At 40.0% G+C, this 21,324-nt stretch overlaps 1 protein-coding gene across 1 annotated transcript in view; it reads right to left on the bottom strand.

Annotated features, from left to right (window-relative positions):
• Nucleotides 1-6,246: 6,246 nt before the first annotated feature.
• The window catches only part of Grip1 (glutamate receptor interacting protein 1), a 630,091-nt gene continuing 615,013 nt past the window's right edge, over nucleotides 6,247-21,324 (bottom strand). Inside the window, exons 23-24 of the mRNA XM_071609698.1 lie at nucleotides 11,606-11,752; nucleotides 6,247-7,927 (exon numbers count right to left, since the gene is read on the bottom strand). Coding sequence (XP_071465799.1) covers nucleotides 7,700-7,927; nucleotides 11,606-11,752 — 375 coding nt within the window. The 3' untranslated portion in view covers nucleotides 6,247-7,699. The remainder of the gene's footprint in view (nucleotides 7,928-11,605; nucleotides 11,753-21,324) is intronic.

Here is a 21,324-nt window from a genome sequence, read left to right as displayed (position 1 = left end):
GCAACTTTCATCACAATTTTAGAACATTTTCATATCCTCAAAAAACATGACATGCCCTTAGCCAAGAGCCACTAAACCACTCCATCCCTAGGCGACCATTCATCTAGTTGTCTTTATGGGTTTGCCTGTTTGGGACAGTTCCTATGAATGGAATCATAATAAGTGGTCCTTTGTTAGCAACTTCTTTGACTAGCTGTTCTGGTGTCCCCCAAAAGCTCATGTGTGAGACAATGCAAGAAGGTTTGGAGGAAAAATGATTGGGTTATAGCATTAACATAATCAGTAATTAATCCCCACTGGGATTAACTGGTAGCTGGAGGCGGATGGGTGTGGCTGGAGGAAGTGATTCATTGGGGGTGTGGCTATGGGGTATGTATTTTGTATCTTGAGAGTTTAGACTCTCTCTGCTTCTTAATCAGCATAATGTGAGCTGCTTCCCTCTTCCACACAATCCACCATGATGTTCAGCCTCATCTTAAGTTCTGAGAAATGAAGCTGACCTTTTATGGATGAGGACCTCTGAAACCATGAGCCCTCAAATAAACCTTTTCTCCTCTACAGTTGTTCTGGTTATATCTTTTAGTCACAGCAGCAAAATAGCTGATTAATACACTAGCATAATGTTTTCACATTTCATCCTATTACACCAGTGCCTCATCTCATTTATTGCCAAATAATGTTCCATTTATAGCTATAGCAAATTAAATTTGCCAATTAATTGGTTGATAGACATTTGGGTGGTTTCCACTGTACCTAATGCTGCACCTAATGTTCATGTACAAGTGTTTTTTATGGACGTATGTTTTCATTTCTTTGGGGTATATAACCCAGAGTGGAATGTTTGGGTCATCTGGTAATTATATTTAACCATTTGAGGAACTGTTAAATTTTATATTCTCCCTAGCAATAATTCCAATAATAAAATTCCAATTTCTGCATATTCTCTCCAACATTTGTTTCTTTTTTTCCCTCCCCCAATGTCGGAAATCAAACCCAAGGCCTTATGCATGCTAGGAGAGTGCTCTGCTGCTGAACAATCGCCCCAGCCCTTAATTTCTTGATAATGGCCATCCTAGTGGGTATGAGTAGTATATCATTGAGGTTTTGATTTACATTTTCCTTATGGCTAAAGATGTCCAACATTTTTTATGTATTTGTAGTCATTTATATATCTCTGGAGAAATATCTATTCACATCTTTTGCCTGCTTTTTCGTTGGGTTTCTTTAAGTTATCAAGATGTAGGAGTTCCATATAAATTCTATGTATAAGTCCTTTATCGTAAAAGTTATTTGTAAAATTTTTCTCTTATTCCATAGAGTTTTACTTTTTTCTTTTCTCTCTTTTTAAAAGAAAAAAAAAATTTGAGGCTGTGTACATGTTAAACAGGTGCATACCACTGAGCTATAGCCTCTAACTCATCTTTTACTTTCTTGATGGTGTCCTTTGAAATATACATCTTTAATTCTAATGACGTTCAGCATTTTGATCAGCTTTTTTGCTGCTGTGACCAAAAGATCTGAGAAGAACACTTTTAGAGGAGGAAAGGTTTATTGGGCTCACGGTTTTAGAGGTCTTAGTCTATTGATGGCCAGTTCTTTTGCTCTGGGCCCCAGGTGAAGTGGGACATCATGGCAGGAGGAGCTTGGCAGAGGAAAGCAGCTCAAGGCATAGCACCAGGAAGCAAAGAGAGACTGCTGCCCTCACCACAGACAAAATATAAACTCCAAAGGTGCTTCCCCAGCCCCCTACCTCCTCCAGCGACAGCCTACCTGACTTGGTTACCACCCAGTCAATCCCTATCAAAGGATTAATGCACTGATTAGGTTAAGACTCATAACCTAATCATTGCACCTCCAAACTTTCGTGCATTGTCTTATACATGAGCTTTTGGGGGACACCTAATGTCTAAACCCTAATACCCAGCGTATCTATTTTTTGTTGTTATTGCTTGTACTTTTGGTGTACAGCCAAGAAGCTATTGCCTTTCCAAAGGCATGAGGATTTACTCCTATTTTTCTTCTAAGCATTTAATCATTTTAGCTCTAGCATACCAAGACCTGTGCGACAGTTAATTCAGAAACTGGTGAGGGGCAATGGGGGATTAAGAAAGACACACAAATATTTAGAGAGAGAAAAATGGGATCAGGTGGGAAACTGAACACTGATAGAGAACAGCATCCCAGAGCTGGCCCCACATGTTTATTATATAGGTTCTGTCATCAAAAGGTTATTTGAAAGTTTCTGCAAAGCAGACTTGAAGTTCACAGCGCTGACAAAACAGTGCGGTGATCTTGCTATGCTTAGAATCCTCTATCCCTAGGAGTTAATGTCTGCATTTCAAGGTCAAAACTGATAACTTTGAGTGCTTATCAACTGACCAAGGACCAGAGTCACCACAGCAAATGGGAAATGTTAACTTTTTACTTTTTGTGCAGGGGAATCCCAGCACAAGCGCATCACAACCACAAGGCCATCATATCACTTCCCCCCACACTTACATCTGACTTTTCATTAATTTTTGAGTTAATTTGTATATACAGTGTGAGGTAGAGATCCTGTTTCATTCTTTTGCGTGTGGATATCCAGTTGTTCCAGCTCCACATCTTGAAGGGATTATTCCTTCTTTATTGATTTGTCTTGGTACCCTTATCAAAAATCAATTGAGTATAAATGTGAAAGGTTATGAATTCTCACTTCTACTGATTCATATCCTTGTCCACATGCCAGTATCACACTGACTTGGTTTTGAAATCTAGAAACATGAGTCTTTCAACTTTGCTGTTTTCTCAAAACAGTTTGGGTCATTCTAGGTTTCTTGCATTTTCATATGTATTTTAGGAACTACTAGTTACTTTCTGCAAATATGACAACTAGAATTTTGATGGGAGATTATGTTATGAAATATACAGAATTGGGGGATATTTCTATTTCAACAATATTGAGTCTTTTTTTAATATTTATTTTTTAGGTGTAGATGGACACAACACAATGCCTTTTATTTTTATGTGGTGCTGAGGATCGAACCCGGGTCCCACCCATATTAGGCGAGCGCTCTACCACTGAGCCACAACCCCAGCCCCAATATTAAGTCTGATGATTCATGAATATAGAATGTTCTTCCATTTATTTAAGCCTTTTAAAATTTGTTGTTTTCAGTAATACTCTGAAAGTGTAACTTTTTTTAAAGTTACAATTCTTTTTTATTAAGTTTATTCCAAAGTATTTTGTTCTTTTTGATACTTATATAAGTGAAATTATTTTTTGAATTTATTTTTAGTTTATTCATTGCCACTGTACCGAAACACTATTTTTGTATATTGCTTGTGTATTTTTCAACTCCAATGTCAGCTGTGAGTTTTTCATTGAAGCCGTTCCGTTTATCCAGATGGGGAGTTCTCTTTTGTTGTTAGTGTGTGCTTATCATAAAGGGATATTGAATTGTGTCAATAATTTTGTCCTTTGTCATGCTGATATGATATTACACCAGTCTTCTGGATATTAAACCAACCTTGTTTTCCAGAATAAATCCCACTTGGTCAGAGTGTGCAATCCTTTTTATATGCTGCTGCATTCACTTTGCTAGTCTTTTGTTGAGGATTATATCTATAATCATAAGAGTTACTAATTTGTAGTTTTCTTTGCCTGGTTTTGGTATCAGGGCAATAGTGATCACAACAGAATTGATTGAGAAGTATTCTTTTCTCTTCCATTTTGGATGAGTTTGTGAAGAATTGGTACTGATTTTTTCTTTAAATGTTTGATAGAATTCACCAGTGAAGTCATCTGGGCCTAGGGCTTTTCTTTGTAGGGAGTTTAAAAGTACTAATTAAATCTTTATTTACTGTAGGTATATTTAGACTTTATATTCTATATTAGATTTCCATTTCAGATAGTCAATTTTGATAGTTTGGGTCTCTAGGAATTTATCCATTTTATCTTATTTATGCTGCTGTCATCCAGTTCATTCTATTATTCCTTTACACAGTCTTTTCCATTTTTGTAAGATTGGTGGTAAAGTTCCCCTTTCCTTCCTGATATTAATAATTTGAGTTGGTTCTCCTTTCCTTGGTCAGTGTAGCTAACAGTTGATCTTTTTAGTTTCACGGATTTTCTCTACATTTTGCTCTTCTCTATTCCATTAATGTTAACTCTTGGACTTCATTACTCTTAGAAAGGGCTGTTTAGTGGGGGTGTATGCTGGCTTATGCTGAATGTTAGCCAAAGTTCAGGGACCTGTGGGAAGGAAGCTTACTATTTTTCTGGATGGCTCAGTGTGATACAAACCATTCAGTTAATCAGTTATGAAGCAATATGGAGAAGAAAGTTTCTTTGCAATAAACCACTTCCTGGAATACAAAGGTTGGAGGGTGGGGAAGAGGGCCGTTACTACCAAACTTATAGAAATAAAAGTAAAATTCCTTTAATTGGCTGTATTTCAGAGCACAGGGCTCAGGTAAAATGTAACATTGTCAAAAAGAAATTTAAAATATTCTGTTTTCCTTAAAACACAGTAAAACTAATACTTTGTAACTGAATGTTCCAAAGGACACTTCTAGGAAACCATGATTTGAATTTAAAGCAAATAGAGTTTAATCAGCATGGAAAGATTGTGGGGTCATTATCGCCATCTATCCTAGCTGGTGACCTATGCTGGGTTCACAAATTTGACTATTCCAAAAACTTAAGAAAATGGCAAAGAAAGCACATAAACCACAGAAGTACGTTTTCAAAATCCAGGATGACTCTGACCTCAGGGGTCCATGGAAAGAGAGAGAGCCACTGGAATTCTTCATTCTTATATAGGGGACTCACAAGGGGACATTATCCCCAAAAGGGCAAATGGGTAGGATTACAAAGGAACAGGTGAGTGTAATTCAACCCCACGAGGCAACACTACTCCTGGAGCCATGCCTCATTATCCAAGTGGAGGGCACAATACTTGTTCAGTACCTCTTGCTCAGGACTTAAGGGCCTGTATTTCCAGAGTGCTCCCCAGGTCATATAGTCCAGCTTACTACTGTCCTGGATGCCCATCAGTCATCAGAATTACACATATCGCTAGTGCTAAAAGTCTTGACTGGAAGCCATGACCACTGTATAAATCTAGGGTTAGAAACCACTTCCTTATTCTAAACTGAAATCTGTGTCCTTGGAACCTCCATCCTGATTCTGACCTAATGATACAAAAACAGACCTTGCCTCTTCTGCCCAGTTCCCTCTACTAGACTTTGGGTGGTAGCATGAATCCTTTCAGTTCAGTTTGCAGAAGGCTGTTTCTAGAGGAATCCTCAAAACTTGTGGACTGACCATGGCCTAAAGGCCTGGTCACTGGATTCATAAAGTACCACCTGAAATCACTGAGTTTTATTTTTCTTTCTTTCTTAGCAGCCATTTTATGTTGTTGAATCAGTTAGTTATAACTGAGATACCTGAGTCTTTCATATGAGATACAGCTTCTCATTTGTATTTATTCACATCATCAGTGCTAATCACACATCATTGGCTCTATGCAGAAATTAGGCCACGCTATATCCAATGAAATAAAAACTTGAATAATTCTTTGGGTTCTGCAATGTGTTAGAAAATACCATCTTTTAGAATGTAACCCTAAGCATGCTGAATGTAACTGTATATAAATAAATGAACATGAATTTATGGAGCCTGTGTTGGGACTATAGATGTAGTTTTTTTCTTTTAAAGATAAAATATACAAACTTTAATTATGCTAACAGTTAATGTCAATGTATATACATGGAATGTTCTCTGAGGGCAGGTGTAATCCTTGAGTTGAAATCTTTGTTACCTAAAGTAAACGCACCCTTGGCTCTCTTTGTGGTTTTAGCCCTTCCTCCTGTACTTGACCCCAGCTCTCACAGCCGTTCTGTAGTGCAGACATGACCTTCAGAATTGCAGGTGGGGAAGCCGACTCCCAACTCAGGCAGGTGAATTTTAGACCACCAGTGAGTAACACAGCTGAAATCCAAACCCAAGTATGATTTTAAAACCCATGCTCTTCTCATGGGTCTATGGTGCTTTTCAAGTGTATAGCAAAGCATCTCCTCTGTGAAAATTGTGTAAAGATGAGCAGCACTGTATGGCACTCAGGCTGGAACACTGAAATATGAATTCAGTGTACTAAAAAAAAATGCTTGTCATAGTTTTTTGACTTTTTAAAATCACTGTTTATTCCATTTGTAGAGGGTTTTTTTTCATACAAATATTTGCAACAGTTTTGAATTCCCCAAAACCATACATAGACGATAAATACCATGCTATTAAAGTATTAAATTTGTACAAAAATACTTTACAGTTTAATACTTGTTTGTTACAAATAAAAATACATATTTAAGTGACTCATGATCTTTTTTTTCTTCCTTAACATGATTCTGCCTTACACTTTCTTGCCCTGGCGGTTCTGAAATGTGATTTAAATTATATATTTCTTTGCACAAAAAGAAAGGTGAACTTTTTCCTTAAACAAAGGACACAGTGTTTGAATGCTTTGCCTAAATGGTTGTTTGAATCATTAACCAAAATGAAAATGTTTGGAAAATAATTGTTTCAACATTCTACCATCAATATACAGATCTATTTTTTTAAATATTTACCAAATAACAGTTATTAGTGTACTATTCAAAATATCTGAACAAATGAAAACAGTTGCCAACAATCATTAAAAGCAACTGTCACGATTTATTGCTTTGAGGGATGGTAGTAATTGGCAATGCATTTTGTGAAAAATGTATTTACAATTTCCATAAGTGGCATGGCTCAGAACAAAAGATAGTCCAGTGTCATTTTTAAGTACATGTGCTGTACACCCCTCAATATTAACCAGTTTTCAAAACATGTCAAGCAGTATGAGTTTGATTTGCCTATTAATAAGATGAATCTCATTTTAATAGAATCTTCATTCTCTCTTAAATTCTTAGTCTTGAATTTTAAAAATAGGATAATATAACTAATTATCAGTGTTCCTACACACTCTAATTTCATTATCAGAGATTTTTTAGCTATTAAAAAATGTGTCCTTAAAAAAAAAAAAACAGGTCACAAGACATATCCTGTTTGATAATTTGTTGCATAGGGAATAGCATACATCTTAGAGTTAAAATCATTCCTATATTTGGGCAAACATTTACCACCACCTATTATGGTCTCCTACGTGCATCATTGCTGAAACATTTTAAGATAACTTTTTACCCGTACCCCTCCCATTGCAGCAGTCCCTGCAGTGTACCAAATACTAGTTCCCCTAGTAGAGCCAGCTTCATGTTGGTCATGTTCTTATGTTAATGACTTCATAGTAAGAAACTGATTTCAAAGTGAATTAAGGAAATCATCATTGAGAATATTTTCAGACAAACATTTCTCTTTTTAAAAAGTGATCGTTAAGATGAATTTGTAAAAAAATTTCCTCTGATGTTAATTCTGGGGGGGAGGGCAGCCTATTTTTCTCTTTTTCTCTACCAATGGGCTTGGCAGGGAATTGCCTGCTATATATCATAGTGGTCACCTAAAAAGAAATCTTCAACTTGAAAAGGGAAGTGAACATGAGCCATGAGAGAGATTTTAAAAGACCCCTGTGCTTGCAGTTAATGCCACGTGATTATCTGTGCTTCAAATGTCACAGAAATCTTAAAGGGATTTTTAGCACCATGTAGATATCGTCTTTTGTCCTGCTTTATAAAAGTGTTGCTATAATGTATTAGTGGGTTCTCGCATCTCCAGATTACCACCGTGGCTAGGCTGTTGGAAAAAGGCGCTGTTCTGTTCACTCCAGTCTCCTCCTGGTAGAGTCTGTTCTATGGATTTCTGGGAAGCCAGTGGGTTTCTGCTAATAACCAGGTCCAGCTTATTACCAGATTCTGCTATGAGGGGCACGACAAGACAGCAGTCAAAGTCTCTAGTTCGGACATGATTAACCTGAAAGGCCAAGAAGAGTCATTGTTACAGTCATTGTTTCCCAAACCTGGAGTGCACCTCTGGTGTAGCAAGTTGATGAATCAGAAAGGTGCTTTAAATGTGCATACCATGCAAAGTTCCCCCCAGCCCTGTTCTGATTATGCTGTAATGTGGCCATTGGTGCACAATCATTCTCTGCTAAACTGTAAGGCCTCTAAGATCAGGAACAAGTACACACCCTCTCCTCCCCAAGCAGGCAAATTGCCTCTCTGATGGGAGGTGGCCCCGTTGTTAAATATTACCCCGATTTGCAGATAAAGATAGTGAGGCAGAAAGAGGGCTAAAAGCTTTGTCTTAGAGGAGTGGTTGGTAATAGGCTGTAATTCCAGAGAGTCCTGCAGGTTCCACAGCCCATGCTCTTAACCATGACCCTTAAAAGTGAGCTGATGCTCTCCTCAGCTCCTATGTGTGCTCATCTTCCACTCTCCTCCACCATCAAGAGTTTTTAAAAGCATCTCCATTTTGCTTCCACTCCTTGACTTCCCCTTCTCTCCTCCATCTCCTGAGGTCTGGTCCTGTTCACTTGTACTGCTAGAGAATGACCCTGTTGTCAAACTCAAAATGGTGTCCAGTCCTCATTGTCCTTGGCCTCTAGCATTTTCTGCTCTCAACCTTTAACTCTTTTCCCTGGGATGCAAAGGCCACATCCAAAAGCTCAGGCTGGTGGCCAGAGATAAGAACCTAGAGGCATCTTTCTCTGCTAGCAGGCCCAGCTCCCTGCTTTCCCCAGCACTTCCTTTAAATGGACCATTCAGACATTTAAGCTCAAACCTACACACAAGGGAATAGGGCGGCCCACAGGAATAGGTTGGCTCATACACTATTCCTTTGTGCATAATGCTACCTGTCACTCTCTCTCCCTGGCCCTTCATACCTATCTGTGACCTGGGAACAGTTGGACTGTCTACCTACCCCATTGTGCCCTCCCAGCCCTGGATCTATCAGTAAACAGACATAAACTTGCCTCCTATTGTGGTGGTGTATTGAATTTGCACCTTCCATGGGGAGAACCAGAGGCTGTCCCAGGCTGGGTTTCCCCAGAGAACTGAAGGGTGGGCTCCGTGTACCAGGGTGATGGCCAGGCACAGCATCAACTGGACACTGAGACTGCCCCAAGAGCCATAGGGCCTCTACCAGTATAAAGGAGTCTCCCATGTGAGGTGCCCTGTGTCACAGGGCAGACAACTAGGCCTTGGGCCATTTCCAGATGAAAGAGTTATTCTGCAAACAGCACACTGTGAACATGCATACTCTTCTTTTTCTGGCTGGCAGGGTTGTTCCTAATGCTGGAAACCCAATTTAGCTGGGGGGTCTCCAGATGCTAGGTTCTTATTACACCACTCCATTTGCTTCTCTTACCATTTTAACTATTTGCCTTTAATAATTTTTCTGCCTTATTGCTTCCTATCCTTTAAATTTTGTTATTGTCAGAATTCTATCTATGCTTCTCTCCTTTATAATAAATCAACTTTATATAAACCCTCACCTTCAGTATCCAGAATCTTTAGATCTTGCTCCAGCATCTCTGCTAAGCAGATGCGACCTGTCCACTTCCTCCCAGGCTGCTCTGCCAGAATGTGCTGACACTGTAAAGACTCAGTGAGTCTTAAACACGTCTGTCTTACCCATACCTACCTGGTTTCCTTACCTGTCTGGCCCCATTCACCCATGATCATATTGTATTGCTTTTACGACTTACAAATTATGTCATTATTCTGTGCTCAAGAAATTATTATGCCTCCAAAATAGCTTTATCATGGCATTCAAAGCCCATCACAATCTGAATCCAGACTACTTTTGTATTTCAGCTTTCATGAAAGTTGGTATAGCTCCAATCAGTAGATTACTCCTAGAAGCTCAGTACCTTGTCCATAGTAATTACTAGAATATCTATGGAAAATGAACTATCCTAGGACAAGACTAATTGTTCTATTGCCAAGGTAAAAATGACCACCAGAATTGGTATTGAAACTATGTAGTTGATCAAAGGTAACTTGCTTCAGGGAATACACCCCTACAAACCAACAAACCAGGGGCAGTCTCAGGCTTTGAAAATCACTGTTAGTGACAGATTTGTTCCAGCTGAATATGTTTCTAAGACAGATACAAACAAACTGCGCTTTTTTTTTTTTTTTTTGATACCAGGGATTGAACCCAGGGGTGCTCAACCACTGAGCTACCTCCCCAGCCCTTTTTATTTTTATTTTTTAAATTTTGACACAGTCTCTCACTAAGTTGCTTAGGGCCTTGCTAAGTTGCTGAACTAACTGGCTTTGAACTTGGGATCCAGCCTTCAGAGCCAGGGATTACAGGTGTGGGTCACTGTGTCCAGCTCAATCTACTGCTTTGATTGCAAAATACTCTTACCAAAATCTGTACAAAGGTCAGGGATTTGCTTTGCCAAATGAAGCTATACTAACCATAATAATACATTAAGTTGGTTTTACGGTTCAGCTCTTTGGTTTCAGATATAGTGTGAGATACTTAGATATGAAGGATCATATCATGGCAAATGGAAGAATAAGGTACTAGCCTTGATCTCAAGAAGTTTGTAATCTGCTGGAGAATATGAACGGGGAAACAGGCAATTGGAATAAGGCAAATTCTGCCAAAGAAAAAAGATTCTATCCTAGACAGAATATAGAATATGTCTTTAGAAGTATGTGAGCATTGGTCAATTAAGACTTTGAGGAGAAAACTAAGTTGGTAGTTTTCAACCTGACTGCTCACTGGAATCACTTGCTGGAGTTTTAAAACACTGATGCTGTTTTTCATTCCTAGAGATGATGATTTCAGTGTTCTGAGATTTGGTCCAGGCATTGGGATAAATTTTTCCAATTCTGTTTTTCAGGCAAGGTAGAGAATACCTGATTTGAGTGAAGCCAAAAGGTTAAGTAGGAGTTGGGTAGGTAGGAAAGAGGGTGGGAAAATAGGAGAGGGTTGTGGGGAAAGGTGATAGTGCATTGCAAGGTTCAGGGCCAAAATGCTTCTGTCCTTCTGTACAACATTGACTACTTTCCATGAGACAGGCATTGTTCTTGGGACTGATGAGATAGTGGTAAAATCACTGCCCTCATGGAGTGACATTTTAGTGGGCAAGAAAGTAAACAAATAATTGGGTAGGAAATAAGGCTCATGTCCCAATGATAGAAAGCCAGGTGGTGGCAAGACATGCCCTTCCTGAAACAAGTCCATTTGTAGCCAGAGAGTAAATGAAGAGAGGGACAAGATACTGGCAAGGAAAGATACTTTAGGTTATACTGAAGAAGAGTAGAAGGAAGGACTAGATGGTAGGGAGCTGGAGGGACAAAACTATATAATATTGACATATTAATACATGCCACAGTTGGATATTAGTGACCCATGTGGATGGGTGGAGTCTGAAAAATAGGCACTAGATTGGGAAAGATGGCTTGGAGCCAAAACACTGTTAAGAAATCAGAGAACTCTTTAGGCTGGGATAGAATTTACTACAGCTGACAATTCTTTATTTAGCTGTTTATTTTCAATAATTCCGTAATCTTGGTGACAATGTTTGAAGGCAAGAGAGCAAAGAACTCCACATCTGCAAGGATATTTTGAGGAAGTCCCCAGTCATGAGTCAGTTGCAAGGAATTAGGATCTCACCCAAGGTCTTACCTGTAAGAGTCTGTCATAGGGCTTTAAGCCACCCAGATCGCCTGGCCCAGCTGGGCGAATATTTTTTACATAGACTCCCTTCTCTAGCAAGCCATCTGCTACACTGAACCCAAAGTCTTCCATGTCAGAATCCTTGTACAAGGTCACCTGAAATGTGAGAAAATGGGAAGGGAAAAGTTAGCAGGCTGGAGACTTTTGCTTCTGAAACTTCTGGATGAATAATCTCTTCAAACTAATTCCAGTAACAATGATTTACAGAACACAGGTAGTTCCCAAGTTCACCTCTGCTGCTGTTTGCCACCCCAAGAAAATTGTTGCAATTTGTAAAGTTCTACCCAGAATTGGTAAAAAAGGAGGAGAACTGGAGAGTCCTGTTTTTTTTTTTTTCTTCTTTGTCTCTCTTAAATTGCAGTCACCAGGAATATGTAGGGGAGAAATTCCCTAGGACAGGTTGACATTTGGTAGGAGGAGCAGCCACGTACTTCTGAGATACTGAAGAACAGCCAGAGGCCTGTCCCTCCTCCCCACTCCAGCTCAGACCTGTGCTAAACACAATTCTCAATTTGCCCTCTTTTCTATGAGCAAGGACCATAAAGTCCATTATTTTATTTGCTATGGTACCCAAGTCAGTCCCATCAAGAAAAGTGTTCCTGTAACACACACCTTGCTCTAGGACTGGGCTTGACAGGTTCCCTCAGGATGTACCTAGGGTTTGGTTTAGTAGCTCAAAGTGTGCACCCTTTCACACTAGGGATTTCAGCCTGTTTTCTTTGCACCCATGGCCAGCCACTGCCAGCTAATGCTTCCCCAATCCTCCCTGCTCCACCTGATCACCTGCAAGAGTTAGTCTGAGGTTAAAAGAAGAAATCATTTGTACCTTCATCAAATCCCTATCATATTCTAAGCACAGGTACGGATGCTGGAAACACCAGCGAACCACAGAAAGTGGAGTCTGTCCTCAAGAGCAAATCCATGACCTTGAATAGTCACTGCAACCTCCCTGGGTAAGGAAGGCGAGTGGTATACTCAGCACATCTCATCCACTTAGTGTATAAGGTGGATGTTGTTTTCATGAAGGTGTACTCAAAGCCCAACCTAAAAACTGACGCACAGTTCAAACAATGATTTGGGCTTATTTTTTAAACTGCCATTTAAAAGAAATATTTACTTAATTTTAAAAAAAGAACTAATGGATGAATACATTCTTACAAAGTAGTAAAAAATTCAGAACCATTTGGGCAAAACACGAAGATTAGGTCTTTCACAGCAGGATTATTTTTTATGTCCAGTTATTTTACTTCAGAGAGGTATGGAATTCTGGAGGAAATACAGAAATGGTCAGTTTGTGAATTTTATTTTACTGGCTGGAGAGCTAAAATATCAAGCTGAATGGGTCAATACTATTCACCAGGCAGCCCTTGTGGTTATGGTCATATTAGAAGTGAGGAAATTCAATTTTATAGAGGTTAAGTAATCCGCCCAAGGCCACAGAGGTAATAAATGGTGGAGCCATGTCTGTCAGACTCCAGACACCAAATACTTAACTACCATACTCTACTGCCGCTCCAAATGCTTTATTCCATTGATTCTACAATGCAGGGTTTTGTTTTTGCCCTCATTTTAAAATTTCTGAAATCAGATCCTTTTGTAATTAATTGATGGCATCTTGTATCTGTAAAACAGGGCATTTGGCATATCAGCATTCCCCTCTCCCTCCACCAGAAGGAAAATGCCAGATCTTTGCTTCACCTTTGTTTCATGGGGAAAATCAGTCTTGCCAGGTAGTGTCCTCCTGAAGAGGAGTATGAGACAGTAGCCTGTGAAAATGTCAGTCTCAGACCCCATCGCAGACCCCAACATCATTGGGATGACATGGTATGTGTGTGTGTGTGTGTGTGTGTGTGTGTGTGTGTGTGTGTATGTAGCCTAGTAAAATCCTACAGGCCTCCAATGTGGCATGCACACCGATGATGCATGGGGGTAGGTTAGGTTCAAACTGCATGGTTGAGAGAGTACCCCCCCAAAGCAAAAACTCATGGGGGGGGAGTCTTTGATGGTGACTTGGGCTCAGCTATGTGGCAAACAACAGCCCACCCTAGCTCTGTAAGGTGAGCAGAGTTCTTTTTTGTTGTTGTTCACCAATCTATCTGATATTCCCAAACAGTGCCTGCCAGGTAGTAGGGTCTTGGGTGGAATAGCAAGGGCTCTTTCTAATAGGCCACAGGGTCAAGAACCAGTCATGTTGTGCTGTGCCTTTGCAAGCCATTGCAAAGCATGTGAGTGTCAATTAAAAGGAAGGAATTTAATAGTGGAGTTCAAACCATGTTCCCTTGTACTCATTCAAGGCCTTGGTCAGTATTTGCAAGGCCATCCTGAGACAGCGTGGCTGGACAAGAAGTTGAAATGGTGACTCCTTGTGGCCTTGACACTTCTGATTCTGGAGCCAGGCCTGCTAGTAGGAAACCAGGATTCCCAGGCAGCAAGGGAGGTGGGAAGAGGGCCTTCCAAGGTAGATGCTGGACTTCCCACTAATAAAGCTTGTAGGACTTGAGGGAGTAGTTTAGAATGTTAACAGGGTGTTGCTGTCTCAATGAAGTTTGTGAGGTAAGCCACATAGATATGAAAATGAAATCTCAGAGATTGTCCAAGGTCAAACAGAGCAAGCAATGGAGAACTGGTTCAAAACAAGGTAGGTTCCTTCCTTTCTTCCCCCCTCCCAAAACAAGGTTTCTGACTGCAAACTTAAATTTTTACTTGGAACACTCTGCCTAGCATGGAGTTGCTTAAAAATAATCATTGCAGGCTGGGGATGTAGCTTAGTGGTAGAGCACTTACTTAGCATGCCCAAGGCCCTGGGTTCAATCTTGAGTACCTCAAAAAAAAAAAAAAAAAAAAAAAAAACCAACAAACAAACAAAAAACCCAAAACTCATAATAAAACCCAAGCAAAAACAAAACAAAAAACCCCTCATCATAGGAATATTTAGGTGCTTCTATTATTATTATTATTATTATTATTTTATCCCAGACCATAAGATATTTTTGCACTTCCTTCCCAATGGAAAGATGGAGGAGAATTTTTTTTTTTAAGAAAACTTTATAGGGCTGGGGATTGTGGCTCAAGCGGTAGCGCGCCCGCCTGGCATGCGTGCGGCCTGGGTTCGATCCTCAGCACCACATACAAACAAAGATGTTGTGTCCGCCGAAAACTAAAAAAATAAAAAATAAATATTAAAAAAACTCTCTCTCTCTCTCTTTAAAAAAAAAAAGAAAACTTTATACTTATTCAAGAGTAAAGAGGCTACAACAATGAGTCCTCATCACTCAAATCCAACAACCACCATGGTCTTGCTACATTTACTTCATTTACCTTCTTTTTTTTTCCCTTTGGGTAGTATTTTAAGGCAAATGCTATTTGTCATTTCTCTTCTACATACTTTCATATGTATCTCTAAAAAATATGCTCACTTTCTTCTGAATAGGCATTTTTCAAAAGAAGACATAAAAATGGCCAATAAGTTTATGGAAAAATACTCAACATTGCTAATCATCAGAGAAATACAAATTAAAACCACAATGAGATATGGCATCCCAGTCAGAATAGCTAGTATAAAAAAGATGAAAAATGACAAATTTTGTCAAGGATGTCTAGAAGAGAGAACTCATATACTGTTGGTGGGAATGTAAATTAGGACACCTATTATGACTGTCAGTATGGAAGGTCCTCAAAACTCAAAACGGAACTACTGTATGATCTTACAATTTTATAAAGGGAACTAAATCATTATATTAAATAGATACCAGAACTCCCATGTTCAAGGTCCACATTACATCTGTGTTAGGTCTCTATTCTGTTCTGTAGACTGGGAGCCTTTTCTTCCCCACAATGCTGTTGAATTACTGTTGTCCCCCCTGATCCAACACTATTCTCATCTCAATAGCCACGATATCAAATCAACCAAGGTGACCATTGACAGATGAATGGATAAGGAAAATGTGCTATATATGCAATGGAATATTATTCAGCTATAAAATAGAATGAAATTCTGTTATTTTTTGTGAGATGAATGGAACTGGAGGACATCACGTCAGGTGCAATAAGCCCAGGCATAGAAAAACAAATACTGCATGCTATCATTCATTTATAAAAGAGAAAATAGTTGATCTCATGGAAGAAAGTAGAATGGGTGTTGCTGGAGGCAGGGAGAGGAGATAGAGGCTAGATAATGGGGACCAAGAAACATTCAGGAAAACTGGGGCACTAGTCCTAATGTTTCATAGCACAGTAGAGTAATTATCCTCTATGACAATTTTTTTGTATAATTCTAAATAACTAGAAGAGTCTGAAAGTTCTTAACACATAGAAATAATAAATGTTTGAAGAGATGGAAATGCTAACTATCTTGATTTGATCATTATACATTGCACACATATATCACATTATTGTACTGTACCCCCTAAATATGTACAAATATTATGTGTCAATGATAAATTTAAAAAAATAATAGCAATTATTCCTATTAGGGAAAACTAGAAGAAGTCTACATAGGCTGCTGATATAGGAAAGAGAAAATATAATAAATTTCATGTATAAGCTAAGTGACATTAATTCACCTACCCAGTCTTATTCTTAACTCTCTTATTCTTCTATATCCTCCGCATTGTCCCTAATTTTCCCAATTGTCTCAAAACTGGATTTTGTCCCCCAATAATTTTAAAACTTTTTTTTTAACCCAATGCATCTATATTAGGTCTCATCGACCTCCTTTTCTGTAAAGCACCTGCCATTCCTTCTCCCCAGTGTTATCCTCTTATAGCAGCCTCACCTTACTCAGGGGGGTTTGTTCCAAGACCTCAGTGAGTGCTTGCAACTATATAGATAAATACCAAACCCCATTTACGGCACTTTGATGCTGTGGCAGTCAATCTGATCACCAAGAGGGCTACTTGCTGACTAATGGGCGAGAAGCATGTAGGGTATGAGTAAGCTGGACAAGGGGATAATTCACATCCCTCATAAGACAGTGTGGTATTTTTCCATACTTCTCAGAATGGCATACAATTTAAAATGTAAGAATCAATTAGAATATTCCATTTAATATTTTCAGGTCAAAGATGATGGCAGATATCTGAAAAATTCATGTTATGGTGCCCCCTCCCAAGCTCATGTGTGAGATAATGCAAGAATTTTCAGAGTGAAATGATTAGATTGTGAGAGTTTTAACTAATCAGTGAATTAAGCCACCGAAATGGATTAACTGGGTGGTAACTATGGGCGGGTAGAGTGTGGCTGGAAGAAGTAGGTCACTGGGAGTGTGCTTTGGGGGTTTATTTTTTGTCCCTGGTGAGTGGAGTGCAATCTCTTTGTCTCTCTCTCTCTCCCCCTATCTTTCTCTTTTTTTCTCTCTCCCTCCTTCCTGGCATCATGTCCTGAGCTGCTTTCTTCCACTAGGTCTTTCTGTCATTATGCACTACTTCAGATCTAGCCTAGGACAATGGAGTCAGCCATCTATGGGCTGTGACCTCTGAATCCATGAGCCAAAAAATAAACATTTCCTCTTCTATGTTGTTAATGTCAGGTCTTTTGGACATAGCTACAAAAATGCTGACTAAAATGCTGCAGAAAATAAAACTGCAGATAAGGGAGAGAGCTACTGGGCTGACACTGCCGTCTGTCTTGCAGCATGTTCTTCTATCTCACATATTTCTCTCAGTGGAAATTAGCTCCTTGCTTGGTTAAGTCAGAGTAAGCTTTGCGGGGTATGGACAGATCACAGGTGCACAGTGCTTCCTATGGCATCATATCACTGAAGCCGGAATTAGACAAGCAGTCAATATAGATAGGTAAATCGAGTCAGGTCAGATCCAGGAGGCCGATTTTGAGTGAGTCTGGGAAATTGGAGACTGTCCCTGGAAAAGGGTTGAAATGTTAATTCCTTCAGAGCCCTTCCTCCTCCCTTATCAAGAACCTCCCCCTGCTCCAACCTGTACTAAGGTAACCTGTCCCAGGACTTGCCCCTGCCTACAGGGAGCCATAAGGTTGTTAATTAATGTATAGGGAGCTGCTCCATCTTGCCCTTCCCCCTTCAGCTCACCTGTTTCCCACCTTTTGGCCAGCCCACCCAGCAGCATTTCCTAGGCTAGTCACATATGCAGGAAGGAGAAAGATAAGGGGGAAATGGCAGGAGAACAAAGGAAGCCTAGGACATACAAAAAGGGCAGAACACCTCGCTTCTTGGGATACCAGCTATAACCCCTTTCTCCCTCCTGGGAGAAGTCTATGTCCCCCCCCACCCTTTTAATATTTATTTTTTGATTTTTAGGTGGACACAATATCTTATTTTATTTTTGTGTGGTGCTGAGGATCGAACCCAGTGCCTCGCGTATGCCAGGCGAGCGTGCTACCACTTGAGCCACATCCCCAGCCCTATGTTACCCCTTTTTAAAATAAACCCTGCTTTATATGCTTGCCTCGGCATGCTGTGCTTCTCTAATGTCCAAACTTCAACATGTAAGGGAGCAGGAACTGGCGGTATCATCACTTAGTCATTCAGAGTCTCCCTGTCCCACTTGGGGATGGTCAGGTGATGGCAGCCTAATGCCTCCACTGTAAGGCTCCTCATCAACTTTAATGGTTTGTGCATACATGACATGACCACTGTCTGAATCAATAATTTCATTAGGGTTGCCAAGTGATAATCTTTTTCTAATCCTATGAATCTCATATATTTCTTACCTAAAATTATTCTGTAAAGGAGAATACTTTCTTCAATTATTGTTGTTTGATTACTTTGAAATGCAATCCATGTAAGATAGGCAGAATGAATGTTAATTCTTTCTTTTCAATTTCAGAACATAGAATGAGTGCTCTGAATAGTTCCAATGGTGTTCCCAATGAGAATTTCTTTTGGGTGGGGGGGACTTCTGTTAAGTAAGGTATCAATATGACTCTAAGGGTTTTTGTATAATTGTCATTTTTCTTTGCTTTGCAGTGCTGGGGATTAAACCCAGGGCCTTGTGCATGCTGGGCAAACACTCTATATTGAGCTACATTCCCAGACTTATTTGTTGTATTTCAGTCAACTGCATCAATATTCTTTTGGATGTTCAAAATGCTTTCATCATCTTTGGGCATGGGAGTCCTTCACGTGGACTCATGGTCCTTCTGATAGAACCCTCTGTTCTGATAGCATAAGATATCACAGACTCACCATGAATACTTCATGCCCCTCTTCTGGTAACAGCCAATCCCCAAAGAGCCTTGATTGGAGGAAATGCTGCTATTGTATATTTTAGCCCCTTTCCTTTTATCTCCATGCTCTTCCTTCAAAGGGAGGAAAAGTAGGAATAGTGGGGAAGGTGGAAAAGGAGTAAGAGGAGGAGGAGGCAAATAGGTAATAGGGTTCTGATAGACTGACATTCTTGGGCCCTGTTTACTAGTAGATGAAATCTCTCTTCTTGAGGTCCCTGCTTATATGCCTGTCTTTGATTTTGACTGTGGGGTCTCTTATCCTTTTGCTCCTTTTCTGTCTTTGTTTCTAGCCATATTGTCTTTAATGTGACAAGCAGCGTACCTGGGGCAGGGGACATTGCTACTACTCCTTAGAGTGTGATGCATCCTCCTAGGTGTACCTGTTCTACGTGGGTGCAGCAGTATGGACCCTGTACCTATGGCTTGTTGGGTAAGTGGATCAGCATCTGTCCTGCAAACTTAGCCACATTCTTGAGGCACATCTGAATGTGAGAGTTCCTTGCCTAATCTTGCAATGGATAGTGGGAAGTGCACTGTGGTCTTAAATCTGAGACATGTTTTCCAATGCAGTAATCTAGAACTCTTGTATTTGGGGGAACATTTGGTATAGGCTTGGAATAATTGTAAAGCTCTTCATTGTTCAGTTGGCCTCTGACTCTTGAGTACCGCTCCCCAGGCCAGAACCCGGGATGGGCATGGCTAACCATACTTGGTTTTGCTGATACCAATCAATGGTAACACATTAACCAAAACATTGGAAGGGATGCCGGACCAGAGTGGCTTAGCAGATTCACCCATTAACTTTAAAGTCTCAGTTTCTAGCCAAGATCCTCAACTTTCCTAAGGCTCACACTTGATATATCTCTCTGTCAAACTCCTCAGGATGAGAGGCTAGTAAATGGTTTAAAATGGAAAGTAATCTGTTTCTCTGGGAAGATTTCCTAAGGTTAGAGGGTACTGAATTTTAATAGCCAGCTGTATCCTTCTCCTGGAAATAGCTTGGATAATAGTAAATTAACAAAAATTAAATGATGTAAAAAACATACAGAAGGGAAGATTCTAGAAATCAATCACAAGAAAGGGGAACAAAGCTGGCTGCTCTCAAAGCAGCCACCACAAACTATGCTGCATAGCTCTGTTTCCCTATAGGTTGGTCATGGTTACTTTTGATTTATTTCTAGTCCAAAAACAGTTCTAAGGATTCTGAAGTTTATATCACATATTTCTCCCCACAGATGAATCCCTTACCCAGGCAGCTTCTTAGATATGATTGCTTTTGATCTCCCAACAACCCTGCACAACAAACGCATTCCCTATCTACTTATAAGGACACCAAGCCTTAAAGAAGGTAATGGAGAGACCTGTCTCGATAGAAAGCATCAGCTCTAGAATACCTGACCTCATTTGCTGTGTTCCTTCCTCAAAATCATGATTTTTCTTTTCTTTTCCCTTTCTCTTAACATATAGTCTCCCAGCCAGCTGGGAAGTCTTCATTCATTTCCAACAACTCAACAAGCTAAGGATAAATAATTTATCATGTCTGCTGTTTCTTCTCATCAGAGCCCTCTTGTGGTTTTCCAGGAACATCCAGGCAAACTCCTGCTCTCTTTTTCTAAAGATCATCATTCTGACAGTTGTTTTTGCAATCCCCCAGCCCATGTGAAGCAAGATTTTTCTTGAAGGGTCTTATTCAGTATTGATCAGAGGATGCCTCTGGGGAACCTGGAGCATAAACACATTTGCAAGTTTTGTTTTTTTCCTTCCTATTCTGAAAGAGCTAATATACCTCTTGGAACATAACATTCTGAGCTGGAATACAGTTCTATAGAGTTCCCTTGAACTTGAACTCTCCTTAGCCCATGTTGTAATTGCTTCTAATGGCACCCCCACCTCAAAGCAGAAGCTGTGGCAGTAGGCAGAGGGCATTCACCTGGATTCAAGTTCAACCTTGTAGCCAGGTGCGGTGGTGCATGTCTGTAATCCCAGGGACTCAGGAGGCTGAGGCAGGAGGATTGCAAGCTAGAGACCAGTGTCAACAATTGAGCAAGGCCCTAAGTAATTTTTTCAAGAACAAGTGTCTCAAAATAAAAAGTAAAAAGGCCTGGAGATGATGCTGAGAGGTAAAGCCCACCCCAACTTCAATTTCCAGTCCCCACCCCACCTACCCCAACAAATGATAAGTTTGCCTTGTTTTACATTTCTAAGCAAGTCTATGCATGTCTGCATAAAGTCCTCCAGGCTAAGATCAGAAACTCACAGCTCTTGTTTTCAGTTTTGATGCATGTGAAAAGCTTTAGCCAGCTGAGCCCACTCTCTCCTCACTTGGATTTTAAAGGCAATTGCTCTAGCATCTTGAGCAAGTCATGGCAAGTGACAGTCATTCTAGAAATAGTTCCCAAACCCTGACAGCCTCCCAATGTCTCAACCTCTGGTCCCAGTAGCCTCAAGAAGCAAACCAACACCCTCTC

Source organism: Marmota flaviventris, chromosome 3 (genome assembly GCF_047511675.1).
Source record: "Marmota flaviventris isolate mMarFla1 chromosome 3, mMarFla1.hap1, whole genome shotgun sequence".
Lineage (NCBI taxonomy): Eukaryota > Metazoa > Chordata > Mammalia > Rodentia > Sciuridae > Marmota > Marmota flaviventris.
This window is presented reverse-complemented; position numbering and strand designations above follow the sequence as displayed.